General features: G+C 52.1%; 10 protein-coding genes across 10 annotated transcripts; 4 read left to right on the forward strand and 6 right to left on the reverse strand. All coding sequences in view use genetic code 12, as the record gives it.

Annotated features, from left to right (window-relative positions):
- Window positions 1-583: 583 nt before the first annotated feature.
- DIURU_000632 (uncharacterized protein) lies at window positions 584-1,615 on the reverse strand (the record flags this gene model as incomplete). Its single annotated transcript, XM_034158902.1, has 1 exon — window positions 584-1,615. One exon carries the CDS (start codon window positions 1,613-1,615, stop codon window positions 584-586), a length of 1,032 nt encoding a protein of 343 aa, XP_034014621.1.
- A 2,341-nt stretch (window positions 1,616-3,956) lies between these two features.
- On the reverse strand, window positions 3,957-5,462 carry PIR1 (beta-1,3-glucan linked protein; the record flags this gene model as incomplete). Its single annotated transcript, XM_034158903.1, has 1 exon — window positions 3,957-5,462. The coding sequence occupies one exon, from the start codon at window positions 5,460-5,462 to the stop codon at window positions 3,957-3,959; it is 1,506 nt and encodes a 501-aa protein (XP_034014622.1).
- Window positions 5,463-6,112: 650 nt separating this feature from the next.
- THI6 (bifunctional hydroxyethylthiazole kinase/thiamine-phosphate diphosphorylase) lies at window positions 6,113-7,645 on the reverse strand (the record flags this gene model as incomplete). The annotated part of the gene is made up of 1 exon (XM_034158904.1): window positions 6,113-7,645. The coding sequence occupies one exon, from the start codon at window positions 7,643-7,645 to the stop codon at window positions 6,113-6,115; it is 1,533 nt and encodes a 510-aa protein (XP_034014623.1).
- A 1,373-nt stretch (window positions 7,646-9,018) lies between these two features.
- RPN7 (proteasome regulatory particle lid subunit) lies at window positions 9,019-10,215 on the forward strand (the record flags this gene model as incomplete). The annotated part of the gene is made up of 1 exon (XM_034158905.1): window positions 9,019-10,215. One exon carries the CDS (start codon window positions 9,019-9,021, stop codon window positions 10,213-10,215), a length of 1,197 nt encoding a protein of 398 aa, XP_034014624.1.
- Window positions 10,216-10,286: 71 nt separating this feature from the next.
- HOM2 (aspartate-semialdehyde dehydrogenase) lies at window positions 10,287-11,378 on the reverse strand (the record flags this gene model as incomplete). The annotated part of the gene is made up of 1 exon (XM_034158906.1): window positions 10,287-11,378. One exon carries the CDS (start codon window positions 11,376-11,378, stop codon window positions 10,287-10,289), a length of 1,092 nt encoding a protein of 363 aa, XP_034014625.1.
- A 443-nt stretch (window positions 11,379-11,821) lies between these two features.
- Window positions 11,822-12,538, reverse strand: DIURU_000637 (uncharacterized protein; the record flags this gene model as incomplete). The annotated part of the gene is made up of 1 exon (XM_034158907.1): window positions 11,822-12,538. One exon carries the CDS (start codon window positions 12,536-12,538, stop codon window positions 11,822-11,824), a length of 717 nt encoding a protein of 238 aa, XP_034014626.1.
- Window positions 12,539-13,590: 1,052 nt separating this feature from the next.
- Window positions 13,591-15,054, forward strand: ALT1 (alanine transaminase; the record flags this gene model as incomplete). The annotated part of the gene is made up of 1 exon (XM_034158908.1): window positions 13,591-15,054. The coding sequence occupies one exon, from the start codon at window positions 13,591-13,593 to the stop codon at window positions 15,052-15,054; it is 1,464 nt and encodes a 487-aa protein (XP_034014627.1).
- A 1,014-nt stretch (window positions 15,055-16,068) lies between these two features.
- DIURU_000639 (uncharacterized protein) lies at window positions 16,069-16,746 on the forward strand (the record flags this gene model as incomplete). The annotated part of the gene is made up of 1 exon (XM_034158909.1): window positions 16,069-16,746. The coding sequence occupies one exon, from the start codon at window positions 16,069-16,071 to the stop codon at window positions 16,744-16,746; it is 678 nt and encodes a 225-aa protein (XP_034014628.1).
- Window positions 16,747-16,895: 149 nt separating this feature from the next.
- Window positions 16,896-18,983, reverse strand: DIURU_000640 (uncharacterized protein; the record flags this gene model as incomplete). The annotated part of the gene is made up of 1 exon (XM_034158911.1): window positions 16,896-18,983. The coding sequence occupies one exon, from the start codon at window positions 18,981-18,983 to the stop codon at window positions 16,896-16,898; it is 2,088 nt and encodes a 695-aa protein (XP_034014629.1).
- Window positions 18,984-19,670: 687 nt separating this feature from the next.
- Window positions 19,671-20,438, forward strand: DIURU_000641 (uncharacterized protein; the record flags this gene model as incomplete). Its single annotated transcript, XM_034158912.1, has 1 exon — window positions 19,671-20,438. One exon carries the CDS (start codon window positions 19,671-19,673, stop codon window positions 20,436-20,438), a length of 768 nt encoding a protein of 255 aa, XP_034014630.1.
- Window positions 20,439-20,481: the final 43 nt, after the last annotated feature.

The following is a 20,481-nucleotide window of genomic DNA, read 5'->3' on the forward strand; positions in this document are numbered from 1 at the left end:
CCTCAAGTTTCGTGTTCCTGTCTGGGGAAGCCGCTCGAGGGTGTTGAGTAAGGTCCGGGCTAGCTTTTCCGGACGCGAAATGCCAGGTGCCCGCAGGGGCAGGTGGAATTAGTGGAGTACAGACAAGGGCCTGGCGCTGCTAACTTCGTGGTGGCGACGGAATAAATGGTACTCAAAGTGTCGAGCTTTAACTTTGGGTGAGCTGTCATCGCCGGGGCGAGGCTGGAGTGGTCACCTCTTTACGCCGGGGGTCTATCGTGGGGGCTAACGGGGGGTATTGTTCTGCATGCAATATCTTTTTTGGGCGACGCACGCTGGAAAGACCCAACTATTTGTTCCGGCAAATGCAGCTCGAGGCGCGGGAGTTGCCAAAAGCCGGGATCCGGGACCCGGTGGGGCTAGGGTGGTTTGGTCGTTGAAGCTAAGCCTTTGGAAAAATTGCCATCGTCGTCACCATATTTATCTGCCCTCACGTGATTTGCCAATCGCAATCCCAATAGCCTTGACTAGGCGACAATAATCGCTCGATTAATTAGTAAGCGGTGGTGCCCCCAAATGTAGCCAAGATCATGTAAGTGTATAATTAGCCAGCGAACGAGGCTGCTGGTTCGACAGTGGCTTCGGACGCAATATCGGAGCCCGGATCGACAACAGCCACACTGGTTGCAGGGGTACTGCCCATGGCGAGCTGCAATAACTGGTTCAAGTCCATCAACTCCAAGTGGTGGTAGTGGCCAAGAGGGAAATGGAGCCGGTAAGTAAAGGCAATATCGTAAAGCGTGCGGTCATGGGGGTACATCCACTGGTCGCACACTGTAAAGTTGTATTGGCGGAACCACTCGAGGTAGTCAACCCACATGTTCAGCTGTTCCAGCACCCAGAACTCAAGTAGTAACAGAAGACACAGAAACACAAACATTATCCGTAAAGCGAAAAAGTTCTTTTGAAACACTAAATCAAAGAATTCGGAGGGAACTCGCAAAAGGAACTTGGTGAGTTCAAGGTTAAGCCGCACCTGCGCCAAGTCGTGAAGCTGAGCGTTAAGCACTTGCATTGATTGTTGAAGTGTCGGTTTAATGGCGGGCGGGATATAGGCGTCGTCCAAGTCAGCGAACATAGGGGCAAGCATAGGGATGATATTATCAGCATTATGATCGCCCGCCAGTAGCGGAGCCGTGGTCCCAAGTAACTCAGCGTAGATCGTCTGGTACTGACTTAAATAGAGCGATGGTGCCCATAAGATAATCGTCTCTCTCACCCCACGAGCAATCGCCATAAAGTGGAGCAGAGGACCATCTTCTTCAAATGCTAGCAATGGCATAAGCTTATGCGGATGACGACTGAGGAAAAGCACCACGAAGATCCCCAGAATCAATATGGCAAACACCGTATCCGGGTGCACCAGCACTTTCTCGATGGTACCTTCCAGCAGCAATGCCGCCGCCATTACCTGTTTTAAAGTGGTAATTGCCTGGTGGAAGTTAGCCAGCATTTGCGTGTAAAGCAGCGTGAACTGGTCCAGCAGGCAAAATTGTCGGTGGGGGGCAAACTTGTGGATCAATAGCGCCAGGTACGCCACGAGCGACCGGCGGACAAGTATCAGCCGGTCGGTCATCACGAGAAGCAGTTGCGCCCAGTGGCTCAGCAACTGTTGATGGTTAGCCACGGGGACAAAGAATTTTGACACGAACGACTGGTAAAAACCCGTGAGTTCGCTTTCAAACGGCGTCAACTGGAGACGCTCGCAGGGGATGGCAAACAGCCACGCCGACGTGTCGTCAATCGCCTTGGAATTTTCTGTGGGGTGTGGTGGCACGCTATCCTCGGGAGCCGGCAGTTCATACTCACACACTCGGTTCGTCAGGGCACAGTAGCCACACGCCGGCCTTCGAGAATCGCACTACGCCTGGTTAGTATGCTGGTGGTGGGACATGTGAGAATTGGGTAAAGTGGAATTGGTACTTACGCCGATTTTGAGCCGTTTGCACCGCACACAGCCTTTAGTTCGTCGAGGCATGGTATTGGGGGAGATAATCGAAGGAAGCAGGCGACGGCTGGTGATGGATAATCGATCGAGAATAGTTGGGATTATTCTACCTCGCGAAGGTGGTGCGGGGTTCGTAACGGGAGGGGCGCCCCCACCAAGGCTATGGCAGTGTAATCGGCAGGTGGCGATGTTTAAATGTTCAGGATGTTAACGTTACAATTTCTATTGCCATTATCAGTGGTGCAAGTTGATGTTTGAGCCGGGATCAGCCAGATTGAATATGCCGACAGAATCTGGCGTCAGGAACCACTTGAAGTTGTTCCGTCAACCAGTCTTTGGTAGTATAACGGTTAGTATTTCCGCTTGTCACGCGGGAGATCGGGGTTCGATTCCCCGCCAAAGAGCTTCTTTTTGCCCCCAGCGACTCCATTATCGGTGTAGTTGATTGTCCTCGACTCTCTAGATTATTTTTGGCCTGGATCTTAGCGGAGAGTTGATCTCTTATGAGATACTCATTGTGAGGGTTTTCTCACTTGAATCCATTTATATTTGATCACTTGGCTTCTACAGTGGATGATATTGCCTGTGCTTGATAATATCAATAACTCGAAGCATTTAATTTTTAGCTCATCTGAGACTCGATCGAACCTCTCCCCAAACTTAATCTCTACTCTCATCCGTAATATCCTTTATTAACTATGGTACAAAATCATAACCTTTGAGTCATCTCGTAATGTCTCCCTTTCTCTCCGTTGGCAAGTCACCTTAGTTTTGCGTGGGCAAAAGGTTGTATCTCTTCTTCAAAGTCACTCTTTGTCTCGAGTACTTGTCATCGGGCGAGAATCTCGCCGGGTGGGCCGACTTGGTGATTTCACCGTCCTCGGTTTCCTTCTTCAAGGTGTAAACTCTCTTGCCGTCGGCACCAATAGTGTACATCAAATGCATCGTGGAATGTAAAGTGCTTGGGTCAGCTGGAAAATTTCGCGATGAGGCCCAGTGCGACTGTTGAACCCTCTTCGCGCGCCGCACCTACCACCTCTAACTACAATGATCTCCAATGGTTAGCCTATGAGACTGATTCAAGGCTTGCGATTCTTTTCATTTCTCTTCAACGGTCTTGGAAGCTGTTTGCTCCATCTTTTTCTGCTAGCGGAAATATCAATCCCTCGAAGTATGTGCGATATAGGGGAGATTGCAGCACACGAGTGGTCTGCGCGATAACAACTCCGAGAGCCTTCACTGATGGCCTGAGTGAAGATATGTTGTACATTGCATCGTGACGGTCTGAGTCGATTTCATGTGACCTTGCTGCTAGTCGCGTTTATCCGTCAGGCTTGGCTCCATTTTTTTTTTAGATAAAAGCGGATCAAAAGGAATGACACTAAGATTACTCGCAGGCTAATCTTACTGAAGACCACTCAACTTGTCACTGCCTTTCTCTCTGGTAAGAAGAATCATATACTATATGCAGTTCGTTTGCGCTTCTTAATATCTCCCACTCTTTCTCAAGGCTCAGCGTAACATCATTCATCAATGAAGAACTCACAAGGGTTTTGGAGTCATAGTCGTCGGCGTTGAAGTCCATGGTGTGAGTTGAAACTTTCGGGAACATATTGCGAACTTCAACTTTGGGACTAGACAGTATTGAGTCTTTCATTGCATATTGTTTTATCGGAAGCTGATGTTTGTTTAAGCTTACAATGGATGCCAAGCGAAAGCGGCTAATGGCATCAGCCCATCCTTATGCAGCTATGGGTTTTAGCATAAACATGTTTCATCGTTCTGTTTCAACCTCCCGTCGCGCTGAACATCAATACCCATTGCCAAATGAGATTTCCTAAGATAACTGAACCTTCCCTTTAATTCTTGCTTGATCACTCTCCAGAAGAATACGATCTTATCATTTACATTCATTTATCTATACCATTTTTGCTAACCATTATTATGTGACCTCTGTCAATGACTGCCTCTAGCAGTCGACAAACTTGATCACTTGGAACTTGACCGGGTAGCACTTGGTGCCGATGTCGCGGTCGTACAAGTTGTAGAAGTCGCCCGACAAACATTGCCAGAACTTGTCGCTAGAGCCGAGAGCGATGTATCCGTCCTTGGTGATGCTAAAGCCGTTAGCGTAAATAGCACCAGCTTGAGGAGGAGGACCGTCGAATTGGAATTGGCGGTTGGAGACGATCGAACCGACACGGCCCTTGCTGTCGCGCAAGATACCGTCCTTAAGGGTCAACGTGAGCGAGCTGTTCGACTTGCAAGCCTGGGGAGTGGTGTCGAACACCGAAGCGCCGTCGGTGGCGTTGGAGGTGCCAGTGAGGCCAGTGGAAGTGGTGCTGTTACCCTCAGCCAACGCGGGTTCGGGAGATTCACCGGCGCCAATACCGCCAAGGATCAGGCCAAGACCAGAAGCAGAGGCGTGAGCGTTTTGGGGTTGACCATCGTGGATCTGCGACACAGCGGCAGCCAGAGCGTGAGACACAAGAGGAGCAGCCGCCAGGTTTTGCGGTTGACCATCGTGAATTTGTGAAACAGCAGCAGCAGTGGGGTGAACCACGGGCGCAGCCGCAGTGGGGTTTTGAGGTTGACCGTCATGGATTTGCGAAACGGCGGCAGCAGTGGGGTGGACAGTGGGAGCGGCCGCGTGGGAGTTTTGCACTTGGCCATCGTTAATTTGTTGCACAGCAGCAGCGGTGGGGTGAGCAACAGCGGCGGCGGTGGCAGGGTGGTTTTGCACCTGACCGTCGTTGATTTGCTGAACAGCAACAGCAGTAGCGGGGTGGTTTTGCACTTGACCGTCGTTAATCTGTTGGACAGGGTGGGCAGTGGGGTTCTGCACTTGACCATCGTTGATTTGTTGAACGGGGTGAGCGGTAGGGTTTTGCACCTGGCCGTCATTGATTTGTTGGACAGGTTGAGCCGCTTGAGGAGCAGCCGCTTGAGGAGCAGGAGCCTTAGAAGCAGCGGCTAGGGTGGGAAGTTGTTGTGTAGGCTTAGCCGTGGGTTGTTGCACTTGACCATCAGTGATCTGCTGCACGGGGTTAGCCGCAGGCTTAGGCGCCTGCGTCGCAGCTTGCACGGTAGCGGGCTTGGCCGTAGGCTGTTGCACTTGGCCGTCGGTGATCTGGCTCACGGCTTGCGCAGTGGGCTTGGCGACGCTGACAGCTGCCAACGTCAGTGGCGGCTGCTGAGTGGGCTTGGCGGTGGGGTTTTGCACCTGGCCATCGTTGATCTGGGCCACAGGGTCAGCCCGCTTCGCCTTGGAAGCGGACGAAGTCACAGACACCAGCGCCACCTTAGAGGCGGCCGATTTGCCGGCGGCAGTCGTTGCCAGCACCTCGGTGATATTGGTGGCCTCCACCACGATCTGGATACCGAACGAGCCACTGTAGGAGGTGACGGCGCCGGCGGGCGCCAGTTCGTTCGGCTTCAACCCCGTCCATGCGTCGGAGGGGATGGTTGCGGCCATCGCCGTTGCCAAGAGATAGATCGGGATCTTCATCGGAGACTACTTTTCTGGGCTGGGCAGGAAAATGCTGGTCATTAAGCCGGATTTGGTGGCTTTATATCGGGCGTAAACGCCACAAAAGCTCGTACAGGTGAGTAAAGAGCTCATAGCATGCCCCTCCCCCTAGCAAAGCTGTGTTTTTTATTAATAGCGCTCATTAGCGCTAGATTCCCCTCGTATCCTCTATATCGGCGCGGTTACGTAGCCCGGGTTGCGCGCTTACAATAGGCGATACTGCCACCAACATACGCACGCAGACGCGATAATAAACACGCGACGCCCCCCCCTTCAAAGCGAGGGGGTGACGCTGAAATTTGGGGGGTGTGGGTCGGTGGAGGCGGAGGCAGCAGTTGCACATGGCAGCACAGGTGATCTGTGGACTAGCGTCATCGGCGCTCACGAGCGCTGACCTCGGAAAAAGGAGTAGTAAAGTTAACGTCCGTCAAGTAGGCGCAGTCGGACACTGCGGGGGCGGCGGGCGCCCGTTAATTGGGAGCGCCGACTTTAGGCAGTGTCTGATCTCTAGCAACTACCTGATAGTCCCCTGGAATTTACTCTCGTGAATTACTTTTGGATGCTACGGCGCTTGCGATGGGGTGTGTCATTTGTTTCTATTTTTGGCGGGCCAACTCGTCAATGAACCTTGGGACAAATGATCCCGGGCCCGGGGCGCCAGCGCCGGCGGCGGTGCCTGCGTCACCGTAGCGTTCGATGGCACTGACAACAGCAGCGAACGCTGACGGCGCCGTCAAGTCGGCCACAGCAAGGTGGGCACCGATAACACTGCCCAACAGGCACCCCAGTCCCGTCACCTGTCCCATCATCGGGTGCCCCTTGTCCACGATCACCGCATGGTCGGCGTCGGCGATACAGGTGTGGGCGCCGGTGACGACACAGATACAGCGGAATTCGCGGGCGACGGTGAGCGCTAATTCACGCCGATCGTCATCGGACATTGCGCCATCAAAATCAACACCTTTAGAGGTTACAGTCTTCGACGAGGCTTGGTAGTTGGCGCCCAACGTCGACAACGCCCACACCTCGCCGGGGTTACCCTTGATCACCGACACCACGCCACTATTGACGATTTTGGCGGCGGCCGCAAGTCGAGCACTAGTGGCGCCACAGCCCACAGGGTCGAACACAACATGCTTGCGGGCATTGTTGTAAGCGCCAATGGCGGCGGCAAACATGGCCAAAGTGTCGGGGTCAGGGGTGCCCATGTTGACGACACAGGCAGCATAGGGGGCGGCGGCAAGGTCGCCGAAGTCGCCCTTGAGCTCAGACATTATCGGCAGCGCCCCCACAGCAAGGGTGACGTTGGCGCTAAAGTTCTTGACGACGTTATTGGTTAAATGGTGTACTAACGGCGACTTATCGCGCACCGCTCCCACGTAGTTATTAGAGGTCTCAACCTCGCTGGAGGCGGTGGCGAGCCACGGCGCCGGCGCCGTCACCAACTGCTGGAGCTCGCGAGTGGCTTTGCCAGCGTCCTTCAGCGCCATGATACACAGCACCACCGCTACCCCATCAATGGCTTCTTCGTTATCGGTGTTAGCGCCCACACGGCATTGGTACATCACCTGTGCAGCGTTAGAATGGTTAATGCCGCCGATGGCAACGGAGCGGATCGGCGGCTTAGCGCCGTCTCGGTTGTGCTCCTGAAGCACCTTGAGCATTTTGCGAATGCCCAAGGGGCCAGTACCGTGAGGGTCAGTGACGTCGGATTTGGTCTTGGTCGGGTACACGGTGCCTAACCCCACGTAGTCGGCCACCGCCTCCTTCGCCACTTGCTCCGTCTCCTCCACCGTAGAACAGGTCACCCCCAAAATCTTATCGTTGCCAATGAGGCGGCGCACTAGCGGCGCTGGCATATCGTCTTGCCCCACATGAACACCTTCAGCGTCAATGGCTAAAGCGACGTCGACCCGATCGTTAATGATGAGCGGCACTCTCTTGGCCTTGCAAATGGCGTGCACTTTTTCTGCCTGGGCGATGAAGTCGCGGGTCAGCATCAGCTTCTCCCGGAGCTGGACGAGGGTGGCGCCATTGGCCACCGCCTGCTCCACCTGTCCAAGAAAAGTACACCCTTCAGGGATCATGGTGGAGTCGGTGACGAGGTACACGGAGTAGTCGACAGTCATGATGGCAGGGCAAATTTGGGGATGGGCAATTGGGATGGATCGACTGGATTGCCCAGTTTTCCATCGTCGCTTGGTATGCACTAATGCGGATCTATGCGTTCAGCGCGACCGCTCGGGAAAAAAGACGTTTAGGGGTAAGTCCCGATCGACGGGGTTTTTTTGACAGGCGACTGGTACAGGTTGTGGGACAACGCCAGCTTGTTTGTTTTGGAGTGAAAATGAATAACACTGTGGGAAAGTACACATGTATAGGGCTTGTTGACACCTCGATAGTTAATTACCCGCATATATAATATCGGTGGTTTAGGCTGTAGTGTCTGGACGTAGGTGGCGTTTTGTGTTGGTGCTGTCAATATTGATTAACGCTATTGACATTGACAATTTACCCGAATTTGACATATTGGGTATTAATCTGTTTTAGGAATAAATATGGCCTACGTACGTTACTGCCAATAACTAACCCTGCAAGTTCATAATCGCACGTCACATGGCACCACGTCAGTTCTAGCCCTGCCACAGTGGAACGGAGCTCACTAGCGTTCACGTGCCTTTGCTCACGTTACTCCTCTTAGGAGCCGAGGTTACTTATACCGTAGCATCTGCCCTTGCCCACGATCCGCATGTCCGAGACTTTTATTAACGGAGTATTTCTACCGTTGCTTCCATCGACTGACTGATTGAGAGGGCTACGACCACTCAGATGATACAGAATTCTATCATTCTCAATTTCTACCGCTTTGTATACCTGATAGTTATTTCTTTCATTCATCAATTGTTCTTCATTCTAAGTCGAAGGTCTCGTATTTCCGTGATCGGGGTTGAAAGCAGCGACCGGCGATAACCTAGGTTAATCGGACGCCTTATTGCTTTTGCGAAAACGGGCCATATATACAAGCCAACGCCACTAAACTAATCCTTATTAAACACCGTTATTGGCCATGGACGACTTATCGTTACCGTTGACCCACGACATCCCCAGGGAGTTGCTGGGGAAATGGGTTCTTTTCCTCATGTTGACTCGCCGCTTTGAACGGGTAATCTTCATTACCTTGGGATTCGTGATGTTGAAGGCACTCGTCTAAATTCACATTTGAATCCACATTTGAAATGACAATCACCCACTGCCATTGACGATCTGGTATCGTTCACAACTGGTTCTATTTATTTATATATACATTGACAATGATCCAAAAACTATGATTTATCATCAAAATTGATTCAAACCATACCACTGAAAACATTCGTCTATTATCATTTTTTCATAAATTTGTGTAGTAATCGTTTTCTCCCTCAGCTTCTTTGGTCTTCGCCCCGCCGCACCATAAACCACATTAGCGCGCGCTTGCCACTGCGATCTCAATCCTGGTGGCGACATGAGCGACGACTTGCCCCGTATCCCCGACTACACGCTTCTGGAGAAGGAGTTCCTTCTTGCCACCTCGAACGACACCAGCAAAAACGCCGAGTTGGCTAAGGAGCTTGTGGCTCAATGCAAAGAACAAAACTTGACTCCTTACTACCACTACCTCGTCGATAAATATAAGGTGTCGACGTTATCCCATGACGAATTGAGACAAATGGAAGTGAAGAACGATGAGAAGATCTCTGAACTCGAACAACAGCTCAAGGATGCTGAGGAACAGGACGAAACCGAGATCGACGTGTTCGGCACCCTCATCAAGTTGGGCGACTATTACACCGAGATCTTGGCCCGGGAGAAGGCGTTGGAAACATACAAGAAGGCCATCGACATGGGCCAGGACCTGGGGAAGAAGATCGACATCTTGTTGCTGGTTGTGCGCCTTGAATTCTTCTTCAACGACTACCGCCTGGTGCAAAAGTACTTGGACCAAGTGAAGGTGCTCATCGACAAGGGTGGTGACTGGGAACGTCGTAACCGGTTTAAGACTTACAACGGAATCTACCTTATGGCCACGCGCCAATTCAGCGAGGCGGCGACCCTCCTTATCGACTCGTTGGCCACATTCACGCTGACGGAAATCTGCTCCTACGAACAAGTGGCGCAATACGCCACCATCTGCGGGGTGCTTGTGCTTGATCGTGTCGACTTAAAGCAAAAGATTATCGACCTGCCGGAGATCCTCTCCATCTACTCGCAACTGCCCGACATGTTGCAACTGTTGGTTGACTTGACCACCAACTTATACCTTTGCCAGTACAAGTACTTTTTCTCCGACATCACCCGGGTGTACGACCAGTTCTTGCTTCCCAACAAGTACCTTCATCAACACGCTAACTTCCTTTTGAGAGAGTTACGTTGTAAGGCCTACAAGCAGTTATTGGAACTGTACAAGCTGTTGTCGCTCAAGTCAATGGCGCTGAACTTCAACGTTTCTGAAGAATTCTTGGACCAGGACTTGTGCCGGTTCATCCCCAATAAGAAGCTCAATTGCACCATTGACAAAGTCAACGGTATCATTGAGACTAACCGTCCCGACCTGAAAAACCATCAATACGCCCAATTAATCAAGCAAGGTGACGGGTTGTTGACCAAATTGCAAAAGTACGGGGCGGCGGTGAAGCTCCTGGGAGCGGAGCGGGTGGCGTAAATGACATACCACCATTACATAAAATGATTTCATGTACAAGTAATTAACAGAGATATATATACGAGATTCGTTTACAAAAGGTTCTTGGCGTGCAAGATTTCGGCGATGAGCACCCCAGCACCAGCAGCACCGATGACGGTGTTGTGGGACAACACCACCATCTTGTAGTCCAACACGGGGTCGGGACGGACACGACCAACAGACACGGCGTAACCAGCGTCACGGTTACGGTCCAAACGAGGTTGGGGACGGTCGACTTCCTCTAACACGTGGATGGTGTTCTTAGGAGCCGAAGGGCACCCCAACTTAGCAGCATCACACTGGTAGTCTCTCATGCACTGCTTCACTTCTTCCAACGAGGGAGGGGGTTGTTGCTTAAAACGCAACAGAATGCACTCAGTGTGGCCGTCCAGCACCGCAATCCGGTTGCATTGAGCCAGCACTCTGATTTCGTCTTCGCTCAAGGGGGCGAACTCGGTACCATCGTCAGAGATGTTACCCAAGATCTTTCTCGTTTCCCATTCGATCTTTTCTTCTTCACCAGAGATGTAAGGGACGATGTTGTCCAAGACATCAATGCCCAGGACACCGGGAGAGAAACCAGCACCCGAGATGGCTTGCAAAGTGGTGGTGGTCAACAAGTCGATGGGACCGAATTTTTCCACCAAGGGCTTAAGCGGAGCCACGAGACCCGCCGTCAGACAGTTGGAGATGCAGATGATGTAACCGGGCTTTTGTTCACCTTTTTCCTTAGCGGCTCTGAGCTTAGCTTCAACCACCTCCATGTGTTCGGGGTTGCAGATGGGCACAATCAACGGCACATCCTTTTCCCGACGGTAGTTCTTAGCGTTAGAGATCACCGCCTTGCCGGCGTTCTTGAACGCGATTTCCACGTCGCCGGCGACATCGGCGTCCAAACCGGAGAACACGACGTCACACTCGGCGAGAGCACCTTCGGGCTTGCACTCTTGCACCAAGATTTCCTTGGCCAGTTCGGGCAACAATTCGGTTTGTTTCCAGACGACGGCATCGGCGTACTTCTTACCGGCGGAACGAGGCGACGCCCCTAAGGCGTGGAGCTCGAAGGTGGGGTGTTGCGAGAGCAACAAGATGAAACGCTGGCCCACGGAGCCCGTGGCACCCAAAACACCTGCTTTGACCATGGTAGGAGGATTAATTGACAAAGTTTAAGAGCACCGGGCGACTCAATTTTTCAGCCTTATAACCCGGGGTGCGCCGTGACTCATTTCACGTGGACACTTCTGGAACGCGCCGAAACCGGAGGGGAAGAACCTCAGGGAATCGAGTAGGGCATAAAATGACTTCAAAGTCAATTGAAATCATTATGTTTTTCGTTTTTGAGTTTCATTAGACCAAGGGGTTCATTAGCCTTGATTGATATCGATGCACTAATGTAAGCAAAAGCAGCGATTGAAGTAAATACTTGAATCAAACGTGGTATGGCCATACGCGTGTTTCGAGATGATCCTTGGCGTCACTGAAACTAAGCTTGATTAAAACAAACTACAATTCGCCTTCTGCCCCACTTTTAACCTACATTTCCCATGTTATTTCCTCGTTTCTATTTATTACGATTCTACGTGAATTATGCTAAGTTTTCCTTCTTCTTCAATTGACCCAACTTGTCGTAATCACCGGCAAGGATTCTGGCAATGACAAGGTCGTCTCTGTCTTGGATCTCGCGTTGGGACTTGCCTTCGTTCGACAAGAACTCCTTGGCCTTTTCAGTGTCGCCGTGGAAGTAGTCTTCCATGGCACGCAAACGCAATTCCTTCTCCGCCCACTCGGGACCGTCCGTCTGTCTGCGTTGCATTTGTGCGGTGTACTTCGAGTACAACACATAGGCAAACACGGGCAACACGAGGTAGAAGTAAGGAAATTCCCAGCCTTCGGCCTTGGGGGTTTCTCTAACCACCTTCCACTTCAATTCCCCAGTCTGGTCGTCCTTGTAAGGGATCTTGTCGACGATTTTACCGGCATCTTGCGAGACAAATTGGAAGTTGGCGAGGTCTTGCGAGTTGTCCTTGAACAACTGCAACTGGTCCTTGGGGATCCCGGGGAGGATGAAGTTCCATTCGGAGTGGTTTCTTTGGTAGTACATGTTTTGCAATTCGGCGATGGTCTTGAACTCCTCGTCGGTGGGCACACGAGGCATGCCGTCGGGGTGGGTGTAGATTCTCGTCACCGAGGGCAACAGGTCGAGCTTGCTGCGAATGTCCCGTTCAAGTTGCACGTTGAACTTGGGCACCTTCGCCGAGAAGAAGCCACCAAGGGGCTGGAAGGAGAATCTGAACTTGGGCATGTTTGGTAAAGGTTCAAACCTGACGGCCAATGAGCGGTGGTTGAAAAAAAGATGGTGGGTAAGCCTGGACGTGTGCAGGAGACAGCGAGCACAAAAAAACTCATGAGATTCACGAAATCGACCATTATGGGAAACGATATTAGAACGAGTTGAAGCATGATCAGAGCCATGTTTAACGTTGACAGAATTGTTTTCATGAAGATTAGAAATTCTAGGTTTTATTTCTTAAACTCGAAAAATTGCTGTTATACGGATTCGAACTTGTGGTGATTTGATGGCGCGCTTGCGGTGGCACGACCTTTAACTCTCTCCCCCACCTTTTCCCTCACCATGGCGTCGAGCTTCCGGGTACCCGCACTATACCTGGCAAGTAGCCACGGAGTTATGTCTAGAGAAGCAGCTCGAGGTGCGTTCGGACCTCGGACGCACACCTGCAAAGGTAAACGCCGTGTTTGGGGAAACTGAGGTTGATCTCTACTCACACTAGTTCGGCAATCGCCTGACTCGCAAACCGATGCCGCAAAAACCCAGAAGGTTTTGGGATTGCGGGGTATCGTCATTTCATCTTCCCCCCTAGTTTGCAAAGCCGCATAAAGAAAGAGAGTAGCGGCCAGCACCGCTCGCAACCGTCACTAACCGTGTGCTCCACGTTACCTTGACAAAGGCTTTTTTTTTCTTGCTTCTACATCGTCGAAGGACATTAAAGTCCAACAAAAAAAAAAAAACTCCGGGGTAAAATCACGCCGTACACCCTGCTGGTGTGGGCCCACTGGGTGGTAGCCGTGCTGTCTTACATCTACACGAGCAATTGTAGTTGAAATAAGGAATTGGAGACGGTGTCCGTGACCTTAGGGGGGGTGTTTACCTAAATTTCTGACTCTGGTGGAGGGGAAGCGGCGCGCGTCGTCGCTGGGCCCTCTCGGGGCAGCCCGGGGCAGCGCGAAAACGGTTCGGAAGTTCCCAGCCGCCAGAGTTCTCAATCGTCTCCTCTTCCCCGAATAACGACATAAATACAGGAGATGATCTCGGCCAGCTTACGCAGATTTTCCTCTATGACCAAACTGTTCAAACCGGCGCCGGCGTTGACGTTGGCCGACATCAACCCGTACTCCGTCGAGACCCAGTACGCTGTTCGGGGTGAGATCGCCAACTTGGCCGACGAGTTGGCCAAGCAGTTGAAGCAGGGCCAGAAGCTCCCCTTTGACCACATTGTCAACGCCAACATCGGCAACCCGCAACAGCTTAAGCAGAAGCCGTTGACGTGGTACCGCCAAGTGTTGCTGATTTTGCAGTACCCTGACCTTGCTACCAAAGCCCGCGACGTCTACCCGGCTGACGTCATTGACCGGGCGCAGACTTTCTTGAATGCGGTGGGCTCGGTGGGGGCCTACTCTCACTCCAAGGGGGCGCCCGTGTTCAGAGAACTGATCGCCAAGGCGATTGCTGAGCGCGATGGCTTCCCCTCCGACCCCGAACACATTTACCTCACCGGGGGCGCCTCGGCCGCCGTCACCTACTTGTTGACGGTGCTCAACCAGAACGAAAAGCTGGGGTTCTTAATCCCCATCCCCCAGTACCCGTTGTACACTGCCACCATTGCCTTAGGTAACGCCGTCGCCGTCGGTTACTACCTTGACGAAGCCAAGAACTGGCGTACCGACCCCGCTGAGATCAGAGCCGTGATTGCTGATAACAAACTGAAGGGCGTCGACTTGAAGGCCTTAGTCATCATCAACCCCGGTAACCCCACTGGTGCCATTTTGAAGGAAGACGACATTGCTGAACTCATTGACATCGCTGCCGAACACGGGCTCGTGTTGATTGCCGACGAAGTGTACCAATGCAACGTGTTCCACGGCGAGTTTGTCTCGGTGAAGAAGGTGTTGTGCCAATTGAAGGAGCAAAACCCTGAGCTTTACAACAACGTGCAATTGGCGTCGTTGCACTCGACCTCTAAAGGTGTGTCGGGTGAGTGTGGTCAGCGTGGTGGGTACATGGAACTTGTTGGTTTCACCCCCGAAGTGGAAGCGGTGATCTATAAATTGGCGTCGATCAACTTGTGCTCGGTGGTGTCGGGGCAGGCGTTGGTAGAATTGATGGTGAACCCGCCTAAGCCGGGGCTGCCGTCGTATGATACTTATCAGCAAGAATCGAACCAGATCGCCTCCGACTTGCGGGAGCGCGCCGACAGATTGTACGATGCCTTTGAGCAGATGGAGGACGTCGAGTCGCAACGGCCTGAAGGGGCGATGTACTTGTTCCCCAAGTTGAACTTTACTAGAGAACACTACCCGGCGTTGTTTGACGAAGCCGCCGGCAAGAACAAGCAGGTCGACGACGTGTACGCGTTGGAGTTGTTGAAGAACACCGGGATCTGCTGTGTCCCCGGTAACGGGTTTGGCCAGGTCGAGGGCACCTACCACCTCAGAACGACGTTCTTGGCGCCGGGCACCGAGTGGATCGACAAGTGGGCCCAGTTCCACAAGCAATTTGTCGCCCAGTGGAAGAAGGCGTGATTTACAGTCCCCAGTGGTGGCGTGACTTACGATTACGATTCTCATGATAGCTTTAATAGACAAACTCCATTTGCCACAAATTACGATGGCAAAGTAAAAATAGTTATAGGGTTTCGGATCGGATCATCTTCGTATTCTTGCTATCCTCTTTAGCCTTAGGGCTAGATCAGCCGTTTGTGGCATTGCGGGGTTTGTGTCAGTTAAGTAAATAAGAAAAAGCAAAAAACTAAGTACACTTTACTTGTCCATAATATAGACGTTCCACCCGGACCAGCCGTGATTACTTAAGCCCGCTTCCCTTCGCTTGTACATAAATTAACAGACTTTTCCCCATAATCCTATGTATTACACCTGATGATAAACTCATACTTCCAAGAGTTTAACTATATCTTCTTAGGGTAGTCAAGATAATATCAGGGAGACTAACGGAGGTACGGGGGTGGAGTCATCGTATTGCTTTGGTGGCCTCGCACGACCTCCGTTGCTTGGCGGCTATTGCTAAAGGACGCCTTTCCTCAGGCAGGCAACCCTCAGCGTGACTGTTCCGCATCGAGCCACTAAACTCTCGAAGCGAGCAAACAAAAAGCGCCTGGAATTAGAAACTTGCAGTAAATACAGAGAAATGCTGGTGTCATCGTCCAAAGATAAAAAAGAAGAAGCTCGTATAGTTTTAGGTAGATCGAGGTGGCGTTTCTTTGTCTATGATAGGCCTCGGCTTTGGGCTGTTGGAGGCTGCTACCCAGTCACCGCTGACGGGGCGTCGCTACCACTAGCAACAGAGGGCAGTGTTGCCCCACCTTAGAGGTGTCGGTGTCGCCGCCACCTGCAGGACGATGCTTTTTTTGCGGCAGGGCGTGCACACAAGGCTAGGCGCACCCACCACTTGACATGGGAACACCTGCGCAGATAATCAGCGTCACCTCGGGTTGTGAGTTCTCGCAGCGACTCGCCCGCCTCCGGCCACTTGCCCTTTAACCATCCCCTAGCCCGTCGCCCCGAGCTTCCAGGCGCCCGATGTCCTCTCCCAAGAGCAGCAGCGCCAGCCGCGCCGTGAGCAAAAAGCCGCTGTTTCTTCGCCGGGTCGCCGCCGAGTGGAGCCAGTTTTTCGACCGGGTCCGCGCCGCCGCTCACGACGACCTGCTGGACGAGCTGGTCATCGACGAGCTCTTCGAAGACAGCGAGCGCGACGAGCTGCTTCTGAGGTTGATGCGCCCCCAGCGAGGCAACACCGCCACCGACGAGGCGTTTTTGGAGAAGTACCGCCAGTATAAGCTGTTGGACAAGATCGCGCTGCTGATGGCGCCATCGCCCCAGCCGCAACCGCTGCCCGACACGGGGCTGGCCACCGAAGTCAACCTGTTCCGCGACGTCGACGTGTGCAAGATGCGCGCCGACTACCTCAAGGACCTGGCGCTGTCCGACGGCACCGTCGACGACTCCCAGCTCGGCACCAAGCTCTGGCACTACCGCCGCGCCAAGTGGCTCGACCCCCTGCCAGCAGCGGCTCGCCGCGTGGCGGCGCCAGCGCTAGCGCCGGCACCGAAAGAGCAGTACGTGAAGATCTATACCCAGCTCGTCGATAAGGGGCGCCCGTTAAAACAAGGGCTCAACCTTGGCGACGTCGTCACCGTTATCAATGCCGGTTGGGTCGCCGAAGAGCGCTGGGACCGCGCCGCTAAGGGGTTGCCCTAGACGATCAATCTAATCTTGGAGTTACCGCCTTTTTACTTGGAGTTTATGGCCTCGACGAGGCTCAACCTTTCTTAATCTTTCTTTGCATTAACGATAGACGATAATCACTTCCACTAGCAAGTAGCACAAGTACCTTTTTCTTAATTTTCCTAATTATCAGGGGTGGGGCGCCAGCGCCAGCCTGGTTTCGGCGGCTGGGGTTCGTCCAAGATGTCGATGGTGGTAACACAGAGACCCGGACCAAACAATTGCGCACACCGAGCATTGACTGGCTTGGTGGGCGATACGACAAACGGCGTCGTTTCCTCTTCGTGGTGCCAGGGCACGTCGTCACCAAGCTTTTGCTCAATACTCTTCAAATGGCGTTGGGCTGCTGCCAGCGGTAATTCAATAGCGTTGTGGAATGATACGTGGGTAGCGGTAGCTGTTTCCGAAGCCGGGGGAGTCGGCGTCAGCAGCAGCGACTGGCGAGGCAGCAGCAGCGACGTTTGCTGAGACAGCACCAGCCGGAGCGACAGCTGCAGGTTCTGCTTGCGGTGTCCCTTGATCTTCTCCGTTCCCGGTACCTTAATCTTTGGTGGCTTCTGATGAGTGTGGGAGCGGAAGATCTGTCTCAACTTACTCGCAGGAGCTCGAGATCTCTTGTGGGTGCAATAGTTACATCGACACTCCAGGTACTCCTCCTTAAACTGGTTGAAGTAGACGCGGGCGGTGTGGCCGTACTGGGTGTCGAGACGTCCTTGGTCGACCTTATCGTCGTGGTCCACCACCACCCGTCTCCCCAGGCGCAAACAGTCCCTCACATAGTAATAGTGGGAGAGCTGGTGAGTATGCCAGACAAGATCGATATCCAACGTCGGCACAAGCAACGTGCCGCCATCAGCGTGGACAGCAAGGTGAAAGAACCGCTTGTACCGCGAGATCAGCTCCGCGGCGAATTCGGCAATGTCGTCAGCACAAAGCAAGTCGAGGCCATTGATGGTGTCCATGAACCGTTCGTGACGGAAGATGGCTCCGACAAGGTCTTCCCACACCACCACATCTCCGGGGACAGTAGCAGAAATCAAGTTCATCATCGGGTACAACTTCAACACTTTACTCAACTGACGATGGTTAACCTCCGACTGGATGTGGCGCAACATTTTGATAAAGTCGAGCTTCAGTACCTTCGGGGTGAGCTGGCCGGTGATCATTTGCTTCAACTTGGCGTCCCATTGCATCGGTTCAATAGCGCTGGGGAGCAGCAGGGTCAATACTTTGGAGAAGTATTTAAACACCCCCGGAAGGGTCAGTTTACTCACCGCATCAGCATGTAATTGGCGTTTACGGATTTCGTCATGGTCCAAGTCCAACGAGAACGAACACTGGCACGGCATCGCGGTGACGGCGAATCCCGCGTCGGTATAGCCAATACCGCTTTTGGTGGTGGCAGGCACCTGGTTGACGATCTTCATGTGGCATTGAGGACAGAACACGTCGAAGTGGACAACGTCAACGCTAAACTCATCGATGGAGTACGGTTCCCGGATATACCCCACCCGCTCCAATATGTCTTGGAACCGCTCGACATAGTACTCCTCAGGACGGTATGCAAAGTCGGTATCGGAGATTCTCTGGGTAAGCGCAAGCAACGGGAACGGGTAGTTGGCAAAGAACAAGAAGCTGTGGTGCAAGAACGTGTCGTAAAACAGCCTGGGAGTAAGCAAGAACGCGTGCCACACCATTGCCACGTCGAGAGGCGGCAAGTGATCACCAAACGCATTAATGAAAGGGATATGCTTCGTCAGGCCCACAGAGAAAAGACGGTGCTCAGATATGATTTCCGGAACACTGGCAGCTTCAGGAGGTTCGGCGACGGGCTTGGTTCTCAGGTGGGATCTGGCCAAGTCGACATTGGGGCTGGCATCGGCTTTTTCCCGTTTCTTCACCTGCTTTTTGCACTGGCGGGCCATGACGTTTTCCGGTTTAAGATAACTCTTCAAGCCGGAGATCCAGATGATGAATCGTCTCACGGCAACAGTGATAAACACCTGCCATTTCTTCGTGGCATCGTTGCCGGTTTCCCCTTCCAAAATACGCTCTTTGTACACAGCAAACGCCCGGAGAAGCTTCAAGTGGCACACCACCTCGGGCACCCGAGGGAAGTTGGTGGCGAGGTCGTCTTCAAGGTACCGCTCCAGCGAGTAGTCCGTCTCGATGGCCTCCAAGAGCACCTGGGTGTAGCGGGGGATATCCATTACAATGGAGCTGGATCCCTGGGCGTGGTCACATCTTTATATGGATCTCATCTCCTTGTTCGTTGACGATCGCTATTGTTACCTTCGCGTCTGTCGTCTCCACAATCGCCTAAATTACGACCACATCGCGTGATTCAAGCACGTTGCCGGTAGTAATGAATAATGGTCATTCGATCAAACGACAGAGCCAATGTCATATTAGTCATACCAGTCCTTTTGTTGTCGGTAGATTCCCTCGGTGGACGTTTGTTTTCATCCTCACAAAGAGCACTTGATCAGCACTATTCTCGGCTAACACCACTAATTTTCTGGGATCGTGGCTTACCGATAGACCGCGTAGCACATCAAGAATGCTTCTCCACTCATGAAATCTGTGGGCTGACAAAGAAATGGGCGTGGGGATTTTATCCGCAGGGACGTTATTGCATGGATCGTCTATTTGGAGATATGCGGCAGGTGGTCGCGTCAGAGGTTGATGCTTATGAGATGGGTTGGATAAAATAACTGGACATCTCCCTTGTTCAAAATCCTCATATGACGCCAAATATATCGTTGATGACACGTGTTTCCTGAGCACGTCGGTGGGTGTGTAAGAAGGTGTGTGGCACATACTCTGAAACAGACGCGGTCCACTACCATATATGTGACTTGAAACTGTGATGTCAATATCTACCATTTACCACCACTATGGTAGTCATTCAGAAGACTACCACTGACACGCCAAACTCGCCAGTGCCTAGCGAAGTTCTTGACTCCGAAGATTACGACGTCAGCGTGGCGAAATCTGACTTTGAGTATCAGGACGAAGACGACGAAGAGGAAGAGGCAAAGGTGGTCGAGGTAACGCATCCGTTAGTCAAGGAAGCTGAAATCGATTCCGAAGACGACAAAGGAAACGCCGAAAAGTCTTCAAAGCCCTGTTCTCGACGTCCTATCAGAAATCTGGAAGGAGTGGCCATTAAACATCTGTTATTCACAACTGAATTCAATGTGCAAGAATACAATGGGGGCAACAGAAAGAAATCAAAGAAAGAATCAACTACGGAACCGGGCACGCTCAGCGATTTTACTGAACAGCCAAGAATGAGTCAAACAGAAGTGACCGAACTGAACATCGTTGACGTCTACTTGGAGACTACTGTTGATCTCGTTGGTGATGACAAAACTTATGAAAGTGAGTATGAACAGTCTTCCGAACAATTGATTGGGGAAACTTCTAAGGAGGAGTCGTCCGCGGAATTGCCAAAGAAACTTCTCGCCAATGTTGACAAACCTATCATATTAACAAAGCTAAGTGATGATACCGATAACAGTGATACCGATTATGATACCTGCAGCAGTGCTGATGTTTCCCACATGATAATAGTACCCATCGACACGGAAGAAGAAGTTCAAGTAGTAGAACTACCCCAAGCAGATGTCAGAGGGGTGAAACGTCGTTGTCAGTTTATGTAATAATAGAAGCCCTTCTCAAAAATGCTCTAGCTTTCTAATTAAC

Source organism: Diutina rugosa (assembly GCF_008704595.1).
Source record: "Diutina rugosa strain CBS 613 chromosome Unknown scaffold26_size169552, whole genome shotgun sequence".
NCBI lineage: Eukaryota > Fungi > Ascomycota > Pichiomycetes > Serinales > Debaryomycetaceae > Diutina > Diutina rugosa.